Source organism: Corvus brachyrhynchos, unplaced genomic scaffold, assembly GCF_000691975.1.
Source record: "Corvus brachyrhynchos isolate BGI_N302 unplaced genomic scaffold, ASM69197v1 scaffold18, whole genome shotgun sequence".
Classification (NCBI taxonomy): Eukaryota; Metazoa; Chordata; class Aves; order Passeriformes; family Corvidae; genus Corvus; species Corvus brachyrhynchos.
In genome coordinates this window covers 2,484,290-2,498,824 of record NW_008246064.1, presented here as the reverse complement: position 1 = coordinate 2,498,824, position 14,535 = coordinate 2,484,290, and the positions used below count along the sequence as shown (strand labels likewise).

Here is a 14,535-nt window from a genome sequence, read left to right as displayed (position 1 = left end):
GTGGATGGGGAATTCGAAGTCCATCAAGATGGTACAAATTGATAGCAAGTGAAATACATTTTCCTTTAACGCTGAGTGAGAATAGGTATTTCTGCAGTGGTATTCACCTGGCCTGCCTTGAAGCTCAGTATGAGATGAATGAGCTGAGTACAGTATTTCTATACTTTGACTAAAGGGGTTGACTCATTGACATTTAGACACTGAACCTTCAGAAATCTGAAGCAAACTGGGAAGGATCCGGTGTGAATTTTGCCTTCAAATCAAAGGCCAGTCATGCACACAGCAAAATTTGTGTTCACATGCCTGTTAGTAGGCTTTGGTTTTGCATTTTAAAGTGTAGCACTGTGGTCATCACACTCCAGAAAAACATGCAGATACACTGGAGCCACACTAAGAAAAATGTTTCATTAGGAAAAATTGACAATAACTGTTAGGAAAGGGTTTCTCTTATGCCAATCATGTTGATTTACTATGGGACTAGCAACATTTAGAGCTGTCCTTCCCTCCTAAGACCATTTTATCTTAAAAGAAAGAAATGAGTCTTGCCAGGAGGGTAGAGAATTCCCATAATCTTGGCATCAGTCACTCAATTCATCCAGTCCAGTCTTTGAGCAAAGTCAAAAAGTTGGAAAGCTTAAACACAGCGTAGAGAATTGTTAATATTTATCACCCACTTCACATCCCTGTTACGTCACTTCTCTGCAAAAATATAAATGCTTCAAATCAGCACCTGAGAGGAGACAGAGAAGTCAAAAAGCAGGAGAAAGATGCTAAGAGAGGCTGAAGAAGTGAAGTCTGGCTTTTGCTTTGGAACATGAACTCTTGTTCTTTATACCACTGTGCTCTGCACACCCTGAGTCTGGCAGTGCTTGTAAGTAATTGCATGGAAAAAAAAAGCTTTTACTTCATTGTGTTTCAATAATTGTTCATTTCCTTGTGGGAGCAGATGGTCAGATACAGATTTATTTTTTTAATTTTTTTTTGTGAGTCTCTTTTCTCTCTATTTGCTTTGGATTCCAGTTAAACAAGGCAAGATGCAATGAAAAGTGTGAAAAGCAGCAGAAGGGACCCACATTGTAGGATCTTTATATCAGTTTATTTCTCTGCTTTCCTATGACACACTCAGTAAAGAGAAACACATAATTGGCAGAAACCCTTATTTTGTGTGGGCTTTAAAAGACAGTGACAAAGAAGAAGAAACTGGAGGAGGACTGTTACACCAGAGCAGCTGAGTTTTGATAGAGTTTTCTTTAATTTCAGGTTATGCAGGTTTTTTTGCTACAATTTCATCTGCCTTGGTGGTAGCATTCATGTCATTTGGTGTGTGAACAGCTGAGATGTTGCAGGTAACAGAGGAGTGGGACCAGCAGGGATGCTTAGGCCAGATTTAGAAAGATCCAAAGCCATTAAAAAGTCCAGAGGTCTTGGTGATATTTCACTTTGGACAGAGATTGCCAAACCAAGATCCAGGATCACACTGATATCAGGAAAAGCTTGTTCAAACTGGGGGAAGGATATTATCTTTGCTTTTGAGAATAATCACATTTTCAGCATCTTCCCTTTGTGATGCCTCCTCTATATCCTTTATCTTTTCTTCTTTCCTGGAAGTCTCTTCTCTGAAGGAACATTTCAGGAGGGGTGGCACAGCAGCTTGGTTTTTTGTGGACTGAGAAAAATAAACCACTGTGAAATGACTGAACAGATTTTTTTCTCATGTGAAACAGCACATTCCTTTGTATCACCTGTGTGACAAACCCACTTCCCTGTAGTAGGAGTAGATAAATGTGGTTGGTCCTAAGTTGAATATCAAGATTGAGTACTAATGGTAAAATATGACTGAAGGTCTCTGTAAGAACCTGTCTCATTTACCCAAGAGAAGCAGAATTTTCTTCTGCAAAGTTGGGTTGCTTATTATATGATTATGGATTGATCAAAACCCAGTTTATGTGTTAATGTATAATAAAAATTTCCTAACATGTGTTGCATATTAGAGGATAGGTAAACAACCCTTACTTGAGTATAAAATGGTGGAAAACCAGCCCTCTGTTTTTGTTGTTGGTGTAATTTGATCATATGTTTCCCCTGGAAGAGCTGAACTCAGCTTCTGGAGAGGTTTGGATTGCTTAAGAGACTGACTCTCATCTCCTTAAACTGAGGGTCTGCTGGAAGTAGTTAAATGCTTTAGGGGCATAAATATACCTAAAACACAGCATGGGAGTGGAATAAATCTTTTTAGTTTATTTTACCTGAGTTTCTGTCATATCAGATCTGGCACTCGGTGTCTGCTCAAGCAGTGAGTGATTAGTTCTGACTTGCACATAAACTGTGACAGCATCTCCTAAGGTCAGTTCTTCTTGAAGGAAGAGGTAACAATTTAAATACCAGGTCTTGATCGGCCTCATCTTTTTATTTGAGATGCACGTGGTAAAGTGTTCTCACAAGTCTGGAGACTTAACAAGAGGAAAAAAAACCTTTCCTGGACTGGTGGATGAGCCAAACAAGCTTTGCCCTTGCCATGAACATTTCAGAGAGCAAAGAGAGTTTTGACAGGCAAAATCTAGCAATGCTTTTTGCCAGGAGAAATAATTTAGAACAGTGCAAATGGGTGCATTTCCTCCTTCTGAGGTTTTTCCAGGCACGGTTCACTGAACCAAGAGAATGTTGTAAAAGAGATTTTCAGTAAATGGTTTGACTATTTTTTCTACTGACTAATAAAGCTACTTCTTTCAATAGCTGTCATACTCCATGGTTAGGGAGGTTTCCTGCATTTATTGTCCGGGGTGACTACAAGGGGGAAAGAATATATGTTGGCATGAAAAGAGGCATCAAGACAGCAAAGATTTTCAAGACAGATGTCAGTTTTCTGTAATTCCGCCTGACATTGCATTTCTTAGTGAAGAGGAATTGAGGGGCTCCCTAGACCTGCTGATTTTACTGATCTGGATGACAACCCTGGGACATCCCACACATCAGATCTTCACCTCTTCGGGCAGGGCAATGTCTGTGTTCTGCTCCATCCATCCACTGTTACCCTGCTCTCACGCACACCAAACTTCAGTCAGCCTCGTGAAGGAGCCCTGCTTTTCACTGCTGCCTTAAACTGATCCATGGCACTGCTGTCTGCAAATTTGGCAGGAAAACCACATCCTCCTAAAAGTGCAGTAAATGGGGAGCAGATGATCTTGCGGGGCATCCATGTGGAGATACGACATTTTTAACCACCAGGGACCAAACCTCAGAAAAACAAATGCTGTGTAATTAATCCACCCCTCTTCAGCAGCCTGAGAGCCTCAGATTTTTGGTCAATATGCATTTCAAATTCTCTGCAGGCCAACATGAGTCGTGGACATTAACATGAAGGGGAAGCACCAGCTTATTGGGATGGATACAATCTGCCCTCTGAATGAACTGAAAGCCAGGGAGTTATTTTCCAAACTCCCTGAATATTAATCTTCTCTGGGTGGAAGAAAGCTGAGCCATATGCCAGCCACCTGTTCACCATGCAAGTCTCATCCTGGGTTTAGTTTCTGTTTTGTCTCCGTGTTTTTATGTCTATAATCACACATGCAGAGCACACCAGCACCAGCAGCCAGGACGTAGAGCTCAGAGTCAGAGTGTCTCTGATGACAACTGATCTTCTGGGACTGGGGACAGTGTGTATGGCAGGACAAGGCACATTTTGTTTTCTTTATGTGAAATAGTCCTGTGCACTCCTGCCCAGTGGGTGCATCCTCAGCAGTCTGGCTGTAACAGCCTGTGCCGACTTTGTCCTTTGCTGCCCAAAGTTCTCTGGATGCCTTCAGATCCTCTTGTGGTGTCTGTGTAAGTCTAAATAAGGACCAAACAACTGAATATTTCCTGCTGTTAAAACCCTGGGTGTCACTTTTTTTCTTTACACCATCATACCAAACCAACAAATGCTTTGGTGCAGAGTGTTTTTTCCAAAGAAAGGAGTTTTGCCTCCCACCCTGTGTAAAGAAAGGCAGATGGTAGAAGGGAGAGAACAGATTCACTCCTTTTGGAGTGAAGAGCTCTTTCAGGAGACAGTTTTGCAATAATTTTTTGTGATTTCAAGATGATGTTTCTTTGGAGGTTGGCAGGGACTTGTTTGTGCATAGGTTCTGCAGCATTTCCTGCAGTGCTGAGCCCTTCACTGTTGAGAAAAGGAGCCTGATCAAGTGCAGTGTGTTTTTCTGGGCCCAGGTTTAACAGGGTCTAGCTAAAGTTGGGTGTAAATGGGTCCTGCACTCAAACTCAGGCCCTAGCAAAGAGATCTTTTATTTTGAATGTAGCCAGAGGAATTTATAAACCTTCCAGTACAGAGCTGTAACTACCAGCTTGTGTAGAGACAGTGGCAGCCTTTGGATGGAAACCCTAAGCACAGTTTTGTGTCCTTAAACCAACCCTGTTAGCTGCAAAAGTAAGTCTGGACTTAAGATGAGATCCCACCCAACCCCTTCTTACCAATTCCCCAAAACTCTTCTCCCTGTAGGTTGCTGGAAATGTCCACCCAGAATGTGATCTGATGGTAGAGCTGAAGAAAAAGGAGGCGGAGTGTCTGGAGGCCCCACAAGAGCGTGGAAATTCAACGTCACCAGGTATCCATCCATGTGTGAGGGATGAAGAGAGGGAGAGGGAAGGGACCCACTACCAGAGTGAGGACACAGCCAGGCTGCAAAGCACAGGAGGGTTTTATTTATGGTCCCACATGCTGTTGTCTCGTCCGCTCTTCTTGCATCTACTCCCATTCCTTCCAATTCTTTTCTTTTTTCCATTGTCTTTCACATTCAAATATGGACAGTCAATTTATCAGAGTCAATCCTTGTGTCCTTGTCCAATTCCTTGGCATCATGCTTGCTTGTTTGGGAGGCTGTGTTGATATTTAAAAATAGGGTACCTGCTGAACAATTACAGAGATCTGATCTTTCTTCCAGCATCACTCTTCATTTACTGCATCATTTCTGAAAACTCACCTCAGTCTAACACAGGGGTCTAACTAAAGCACTCTGGGGGTGTTTATTTCGCATAATAGAATAAAAACTGTGGCTAAACTATTTTTATAAGATATGGAAGTGGTGGAGTGTCAAAGTTTAAAAAGGTTTGGAGTTTCATTTTGCTCAAATATAACCAAGCTTAAAAATATATTTTGCTCTCTGTCTGAGGTTGCAAGAGAACTTGGGACAAATTGCTGTGCTGGCCAGAGGCAGATGCTGGAGAGATTCTTGCCTTACCGTGTCCAAACATCCTCTTTCACTTCATGAAGGAGCCAGGTGATGTCCTACCATGGTTGTACTCCTGTTGCATTTCTGGCCAGAGCATTTCTAAAAAGGGAGGGTGAAGACAGAACCTTTCATGTTCCCATGAGATGGATCAAAGCACTGCAAGGATTTTAGTAGGATCTGAGGGGCTTTCGCAGTTCTTCTCATATTTTGAGGATTATTCGTAACTGGATTTGATTTCCATAGTCTCTGATGAGGCCCTGGATCAAAAAAATACTGAAATAAATGGAGCGATTCCTTTGGTTTCCATGTGCTTTGGGATCAGTTTGTTGCGTGACTTTCCTACAAAGCTCATCTGGAGGCTGTCTAGGTCAGAACTTAAGGTTGGGGTTTCTTGAGATTTATGCAGTGATTCGTGTGGGATGAAATGAAAGGCAGAGGAATGAACAACGTGATTGCTCTTTAAGACCAAGGCTGGAGATACAAAGCAGAATTCAGGCCTTGGAGCAGCCCATGTGTTGCAAAACTGCAAACTAATGCCTTTGTGCCTGCTTCCTCTCTGGGTGAGCATGGCCAGGAACAAACTGTGAGCCCACAAGGAGCAAACCACCTTCCAGGAAAGACCTGGATTTGGCAGTTCCACAAGAAAAAGAAACTGCAAAGCCCAACCTCTGCCTCGCCCAACACATGCTAGTTATAAACGAGGGATAAGGAAAATCCCTTTCATCTGTGCACATTCATTTCCTGCCCTGGGATTCTCAGAATTATCCTTCATCTGACTCATAAATCTTTGTTTTGGAAGTGTGCTATCCTCATGGAAGGGGCTGCTTATCCCAACTTCTGATCTGCTAGGGAAGAGTAAGCCCCAGGGGAGGTGGGAATGAGAAGCGTTGTGAAGAGCAAGAGTGAGAAGTGAGGAGAAGAATGAGAGTGTTGTGCAGAGCAGAAATTTATGGAGCAGTGCTTCCCAATCTTCTCCAATGTGCTTGATAAAATTCTTTCCCTTGTCCTTCCACCCTCCAGCCCTGTCTCCCTTCTTCCCCTTGCTTGTCTATAAATAAAATACCAAGTTTTATATCTGATGACCTGAATGTACATAGAAAAATTGTGCTACCAACTCTTGGAGATTCTAATGATCCTCTCCTCCTGGTACAACCTTGTACCAGCCAGAGGTCTTCTCCTGGTTTTTATTTTCCATATTATCTGGTTCTTCATTGAGAAAATGAAATACTTCTGTTTCAGCTGGGATGGTAAAAAGAAACTGCACAAAAAAAGGCTGGTCTGACCCATTCCCTCCCTACCATGTGGCCTGTCCTGTAGAAGATGAAATTCCTCTTGAAGAAGTAAGTTTAATTACATAAATATATGTGAGTGGTGTGCTGATGTCATAGGATTCCTTTCTGTTCCTGAGGGTCACTGCAGAGGGAAACTCAGAAGACACTGAAATTTCTTTCTAAGTATGGAATATAACTCATTTTTTTACTCTGGCCACCTATTTTGGAAAATAACTAAGAATGTTTTATTATTCAGGTGTAACAATAGTAAAGCCAACTACAAATACATGGGTATAACAGACAGACATGTATCACAAAATGTTCATAAAATGTGTATTAAGACATTCCAGTAATATCAGTCAGCAAGATGAATTTGTACTCTCACAGCATCAATAGAGCAAATGTGCTGTTATCAGACCTCTGTTCCAAATTCAGCAATATCTGAGGACAAGAGGGGTCTTGGCTGTCTCATCCTGCATGAAGTATCTAATTCAAGAATGAAAAAAAAGTCCCAAAAATCTTTGTAATCTCTGTAATGCAGATTAGACTTTGACGTATTTCTTCAGCCAGATTTTCAGTGTTGGTGATATATCGAGGTTACATGCACAGGGGCAATATAGTGGTTGATCACTAATTAATAAGGGTAAGAACATGGTTCATATCACCATGGGGATATATTGCACAGGTTTCCCAGAGAAGCTGTGCCTGCCCCATGCCAGGAAGTTGGAGGGGGCTGGATGGGTCTTGGAGCAACCTGGGATAGTGGAAGATGTCCCTGCCCATGGCAGGGGGTGGGCCTGGATGTTCTTTAAGGTCACTTCCAACACATTCTGTGATGATTCTATTATTTTACCTAGAGGAAACTCCTCAGTTGTAGGGTAAGCCACTTAAAGAGTTGATTATTTTCCATGTTTTACACGTCTGGTTTGTTGCCAGCTATGGTCAGCCTAGCCCAGCTTTGATGTTTCTCACGGAGTGGTGCATCCAGGCTTCCTGGCAAGCTTTGGAGCTCTGAGGTACTTCTGTGAGCTCTGGCTGGAATTGTGCACAGTCAGGGATTTGGGTAATCATATACAGCTCACAGTTCATCCACTACACGAAAAACCCCATTGTGCCTGGTTTCCACCCCATTTAACTTCAATGATCTCAAAAAAATACCGTGAATGTTGGAGCTAATCACTGCACCATGGATCTGTATTAGTGCTTTGGTCAGGTGGGAGCTTTCCAGGGATATCTCTTGGCTATCCCCACTTACTGCATTCACACTGAGAGATGCTCTCAGAAAGGATCATCTGGCTTCTTAGGGATAAATCTAAACTGGAAGGCAAATTCAAGGTGCACTTACTGTGCTCTGACCAGAAAAGAAAGTTCGGCCCATGGAATTAGGCTATGGATAGTCAGGAATCTGGACACATGGATGCAGGGTGCTCAGCACCAAAGGATTCACTCTACAAATCCAGGGGTGGGAAATAGATGATATTTAAGGTTTCTTCCAACCCCAACCAGTCAGGGATTTATGATTCCATAACCTGCTCTTGCTAAGGCAGGTGTAGTGATCCTTTTTGTTGGTCCCAGAAACCAGTAAGGTCTCATTTTCCAAAGACTTGAATTGTCTTCTAAGAGTGTTTTCCTTTATTAACTATAAAAGAAAAAGAATGAGAAGAAACAGGATTGTACTAACAATTAAGCCAATCAGTCCTGTGGCCAGGTTCTTCTTGTTCTACTGCAGACTCATATCTTGACAGCTAATTTTTAAGCACCTAGATAAATTAAATAAACTCTTCTCAGTGTCAGTCTTATAATGCCTAAAGTTCTGCTTAAGGCTAAAAGCGAGCATCTCCCCTTCCCCAAGTGAACTGCAGGAACGCACTGCACAGCTGTGTGGATTTTGGGTTGTAAAAACATTGAAACAGGACCCAAGAGACAGACCATGTAAGACTGGAATTCGATTTGCAGCCTGGAGCTTATTCATTCTGTTTTCTACTTTCATCTGTGAGAGTTGAAGTCAACTTATCCTCACTCAGGGATTGTGTGTGACAGAGGAGCCACTTAAATAGAAATGGATTTTGACTGACATTCCAACTGAGCAACAGTTGAGTTTGACAGCCAGAGAAACAGAGGAAAAAACAACCCCAGAAAAAAACAACACAACTCAACACAATAAAAATGAAAGGAAGAATAGACAGCAAAATTGGAAGTAAAGAAAGTGGAGAAAAATAGAGAAAGGCTGACAGAATTCTGTGTTCATCATGCTGCCAGCAGAATTGTCCTGCTACTGCTGGGGAGAAAACGTGGTAGAACATACAGCATTTATAAAAATTGCATAAGATTTTTAACAATGCCTTTATGAAGGACTGGTGTTGGTTTTTATGCTTTAATGAATGAGCTTCCAGCCACCCTGATCAGTATGTGTCTCAGCACCAGACAGGGCTGTATCCACACAACTGTGGAATGGAACTTCACAAAAGAAACGTAATGAGGATTTAAGGTGAATTTTACTGTGGGATTTGAAGAGGGGAAAAAAAGGCAGTCAGGGATGTCAACAGAATGGAAGAACCAACCAAAGCAAAACTGACAGAATCAGTAAAAAAGCTATCATTTAACAGCAACTTGTGTGACAAATCATTCTCTTCTTTTATAGAAATCCTACTTTTCTACTATAAAGATCATCTACACCGTGGGATACAGCGTGTCCATCACCTCCCTCACCATTGCTGTGACAGTTCTTATTGCATTCAGGTAAAGGTGTCCTCTAATCTCAATTCTTTTAATTTCTCAGACTGCAGAAGACAGCATTAGACGTAACAAAATAATACAAATAGAAATTCAGGTGAATAACAATAAAAAATTCCAGCCATGTTGGTTTAATAATATGAAACTGAAGCTGGAAATTACAGGTGATCAGAGAGAGTCAGGAATAAAAGGATTCAGATCTGGGAAATGAATCATGGCTGTCAGTTGACAAAACTCAGCAACTCACTTTGATCCTGAAGAACCAATGGAAAAATTTAATTGCTTTAGGCTGGAATTAAGATTTTTTTCATAAAGTGCGTGGGCCTGCCTGTTATGGCTTCAGAGAATTTGTTAATAAAAATATACACAAAGGACTTGATTCTGAATCAATGTTCCTATGACATTGCATAGATGACTATTGAAAAATTTACCACTAAAGACACGTTTTAAAGTTAGTCTCAGAATGTGGTCACATTTAGTTAGAATTCTCTCTTACTGAGTTATCCATCAATTAGGTATTTTCAGGTCCAATCTAGAGTATTTAAAGTATTTTACCATTTAACGTAGATTTAATGTTTGCTGCCATGCCTTGTGGGATTTATTTTATTAATCTTTGTTTATTTCTGGTATTTCTGAGAGAAAAAAAAAAAAAAAAAGCAGACGTTTCCTTTATTATTATGCTGTGAGAATCAGGGTTCTCTAGGGAAAGTTTCTTGACCTCTGCTGGTTCCTAGTTCATGTCTGGAAGCCACCAGATATGTTTATTGACATCCACTCTGACCTCAGGAAAACAAACCAGCCCAAATGAGGGGAAAGAAAGAAACAATGGACATAAGGACAAGTAGCAATAGGGAGGAAAAAGTCATAGTTAACAATGGGGTTGGCATTTGAGGTCAGCAATAAAATTCTGCACACTCTAGGTAAACTTTCAGATTAGGTGACCCTCAGATTACTGGGTCTGGATGGAACCCAGCTTTTAGTGGAACTTTAAGTGAAAATGAAGTTGAAGCTCTATAACGCCCTCAAAAATCTGTATTTAATAGCAGCCGAAATTTAATCTTAGTTAACGGGGAATTTAAGGTAGATGTGTAAATTGAATTTAAAGTAGATGTGCCAAATTGTTTTCAAGCTCTTTTGTGCTTTCACTTAATTCATCAAAGTAACTTTGGCAAAGTAAGGAAAAACCCCTAAAATTGTGGATAACAAGGAGAGAGATTAAGATGTAGATTGTGGCTGAATGGCTTCACGTGAGGAAGTTTTCTGTCTCTCTCTGAAAGAGCTCAGTGAATCAAAGTGTTCTTCCTAAATGTGTCTGGAAGTACCAGAGATGAAACAAGGGCTTATTGCTTATTTTAATTACTGCCAGCACAGTTCAGTTAATTACCTCAGAGGGACTTCTCTTCTTTTCTTCCAGGAGGCTTCGCTGTCCCAGGAATTATATCCATGTGCAGCTCTTTTTTACATTTATCTTAAAGGCTATTGCCATTTTCATTAAGGATGCTGTCCTTTTCCAGGAGGAAGGCATTGATCATTGCAGCTTTTCTACAGTAAGCACATGAAAAGCAGGATATTGTGGTTGATGTTTTTATGTGCCATTTATAGATGGTTTCACTATTCATGCCTCTTTTTTACTACTTATTGCTTTTTGTCCTTCTAACCTGGCAATGAAAATTATATAATTCTTTTATTCAGTATATTTTACTTCCATGAATGTGTACTTTATGCCCTCCTATATTCTTAAAACATCAATTTGTGATGTTGCAGTACTCTAAATGAAATTTAGATTTTCACATAGCAACAAAGTAGTGTCATTACACTCTTATGTTTCTATAACCTGAAGCCTAAAACTGAAGATCTTTGAGTACATCAAAGAACAACTTTTAAAGCTTATTCTTCTGGAAATGTTGGATTCCATGTTCTGGCTGGAAGCTCTGATCTGTAAACCACAAAGCTCTCAAGGTACCAGGCAATCAACTTAACTTTAATCCAGCCCCAGATCTTGGCAGCGTGGCAATGATTTTCAAACAGAGGTTTAGGGGGTGGTTCTTCTGCATTTCTCACAGCCACACAAAATTCTAGAGCTGAGCATAAGGACAAAAATGGCTCCTTGAACCTTTGCCCAAGGAGCAATTGGCACTGAAGGTACACTCAAGGCAGTGCATTTGTGAGAGAAATCACACACGCTTGGGAGCCCAAGGTACATTTCTAATACAAGATAAAAAGCAAAAGGCAGTGGAGATTCCAAAGTGTTATGATGATTAAAGCTTTATTATTCAGAAATCCATTTTACATTTGAAGCTCTCAGTTTAAACATCAGTTAATAGTGAGATCTTGCTCTTGGTAGAACTCAGCTACAATTACAGATGTCTACTCCATGGTCAAATCAGATGTATCCCCAGGCAATCCCTAAACTACAACTTTCCTGTTCTCTAGACTGAATGCAAGATCTCTGTGGTTTTCTGCCACTATTTCATGATGACCAATTTCATGTGGCTGCTGGTGGAGGCTCTTTACCTAAACTGCCTGCTGCTCTCATCCCTTTCTCATGGAAGAAGATATTTTTGGTGGCTGGTTCTCTTTGGCTGGGGTAGGTACGGATTTCACAGGACATTAGTAAAAGGCAAGATGTTAAACAAGGCTGTTCAGCCTGGAGAAGATAAGGCTTCACAGACACCACAGAGCTACTTCTAGGGGTTCAAGATAGCTGGAGAGGGACTTTTCCCAAGGCATGGAGTGATGGGACATGGAAGAAATTCCTTACTGTGGGGGTGGTGAGGTTGCCCAGGGAGGCTGTGGACTTCCCATCCCTGGAAGTGTTCAAGGCCAGGTTGGATGGGGATCTGAGCAACTTGGGACAGTGGAAGGTGTCCCTATGGGTTGGAACCAGGTGATCTTTAAGGTGCCTTCCAACCCAGGCCATTGTATGACTCTATGACTCTATGATTCCATGATTCCATGAGTCTATGGTTCCATGATTCTACGATTCCATGATCCATTCCCATTGAAAACACTACATGTGGAACCCAGCTGATCTAACTGAAGTACCTAACCTGGGAATTGCTTCCATTTTATTTTATGTGCATACTAACAGAAAGCAATCAAGTTTTTCATGGCAATAAAGCCCCTCTGAAAGGGGTGGAAAATGATGCACATTTAAGAATGCACAGGGAGAGATCCCGTCTTAACCTTCTTCACCCCACTGAAAACACAGCTTCCTCTAAGGAGTTATCACAAACACCAGAGCACAATCTGCCTTGCTCCTGTTTAGTTACACAGTCTGGGAAAAGGAATTTTTTTTTCCTAAGCAGGGGTTTTTGTAGTCCTAGTATTTCTACAGCCCATCTTTTTTATTGTATGAATAAAGAAGCTTTGTCCACTAAATAACAGGACAGGCAGTGAAACAGCAGCATCTTCCTCCTGATTTTGTTCTTGTCTGGAATAAATGGAATTGTTCAGACTTAGAAATCTGCAACCAAGTGGGTGCCCACAGAGTGTTGCTGTGTAAAGGAAAAAGCAGAGAACTCCTCTGTGGCAGGTGAATGCACTTAGAGGAATTTTCTGGTTGGTTGAGGGAGGGAAATCCATGCCTGTTGTCACCCAAGGTTAAGGTAGACCTGACGCCTTGGCAAACTGAATCACTTTTGGTGTTTTAGAGACTGAATGTAAAACAATTCCTGTTATAGGAACTGACCCCAAAGGATAATTCCAGCTCTCAAAAATGAGTGTCATTGCAGCAGAGTTTCAGTGGACAAGGCTTGGATTAATTCTATCTTTTGTTTAAATGTCTGACAGGTTTTCCAACACTTTTCACCCTTATTTGGATATTAGCAAAATTCTACTTTGAAGACACAGCGTAAGTCATAGTTTCCTACATTGTTCTATATTCTTGGGTAATACTTTTAATTGATTGCAGTCATTACATACATGCCTTTTTCTAATCTTACTGTCATGTCCACAGATGCTGGGATATTAATCAAGGCTCTCCCTACTGGTGGCTAATCAAAGGACCAATTATAATTTCTGTGGGGGTAGGTACTTCTGAGTTTGCTAATACTAATTAGAAGAAAAAAAAGGACTTTTGAGTTAAAGTTGGGTTGCCATTTGCTGAGTTGTAGGAAGAGGAATGCTGAATTTCTACTGTTGACTGCCTGTGTCCAATGCAAACTGAAAAGTTTGTCTTTCAAACATTGAAACTTTCACAGAATTGTCAGTTTAGGTGAAATAAATAGCAAGTGAGTGGACTAAACCCTCCTTAAAATATTTGAAAACAAAATTTTAGCATAAGCTCAGAATAAGCCATACATTTTTGATACAAAACTTCCAAGGGCAATAGGTTTCTGTTCAGAGCTGATAACAGTGATAACAGCTCTTGAGTCTGGCATTTATTGAATAAACTGATGGGCTTTAAATGATTATCATCGTTGATTACTCCCACAAGTCATTAAACCCAAGCAGTGTTTGAGAAAGTGAGTTAATGGATGACCTTAAGGCCAGCTATTAAAACCTTAATTTAACTGGAGGACAGATGCATGCAGGTGAGGGATATGGAATCACAGAATGCTTTGGGTTGGAAGGGATCTTAAAGATACACACAAACAGCATGAGTGAAGAATCTCAGGCTGACTTCTGGTCAGAGCTTGCTGTGTTTCAATAAAATATTTCATTTCCTTCTATCTCCGTTATTTCTTCTGCTGGCATGTACACAGAGCATCACTAATGGATAGAATGATGTTGGACTTTTTGGTAAAATGAGGACATTCTTAGGCAAAATTAAATGTTCAGGCTCACCTAAGGAAGAGCTGGTGTGTACAGACACAAAAAAATTCACAGGAAGAATCCCTCTGATTGTGGAAAACTGAGCAGCCTCACAGACTCCGGATAAAGCTGTGCCAAATTGCAATTGTAGAAGATTGGATTTCCAAGTTGGGATTGACCTTAACTACTTTGGAGCTGAGCTAATGCTCCTCAGAGGCTCCTTCAGAGCCAACAAAGGGAAGTGGGCACTTTTGGCAAGTGATTCATCTGATTTAAAATAAATGTCTACCTTGGGATGAGGTGATCCATCCCCAACCCCACCTGAGGGTCTATTGACCGTCCTGGCTGGTTCTCCACTGACTGCAAAGGCAGAACAGGGTGATCAGCTCTGACAGAAATACCTCATTGTAGAGGTATTTAGGCAGATAAATTCCACTAATAATGTCTAGAGAGATCAGCAGATCAGTCAGAATTTAATACAATATTAATCTCTAAGGAGAATCCGACTGATATGAGCTACAAAAGGTAAAAGAGAGTCCCACAAGCTATTGATG

The 14,535-nt window shown here is 40.9% G+C and overlaps 1 protein-coding gene across 2 annotated transcripts in view; it reads left to right on the top strand.

Moving 5' to 3' along the window:
• Positions 1–721: 721 nt before the first annotated feature.
• Positions 722–14,535, top strand: part of GHRHR (growth hormone releasing hormone receptor) — a 20,247-nt gene continuing 6,433 nt past the window's right edge. For both annotated transcript variants that reach the window (XM_008643153.2, XM_017746733.1), the window contains exons 1-9: positions 722–871; positions 4,493–4,598; positions 5,163–5,270; positions 6,462–6,562; positions 9,135–9,232; positions 10,641–10,773; positions 11,660–11,813; positions 13,019–13,079; positions 13,185–13,254. In XM_008643153.2, the coding sequence (XP_008641375.1) occupies positions 815–871; positions 4,493–4,598; positions 5,163–5,270; positions 6,462–6,562; positions 9,135–9,232; positions 10,641–10,773; positions 11,660–11,813; positions 13,019–13,079; positions 13,185–13,254 (888 nt within the window). In that variant the 5' untranslated portion in view covers positions 722–814. The remainder of the gene's footprint in view (positions 872–4,492; positions 4,599–5,162; positions 5,271–6,461; positions 6,563–9,134; positions 9,233–10,640; positions 10,774–11,659; positions 11,814–13,018; positions 13,080–13,184; positions 13,255–14,535) is intronic.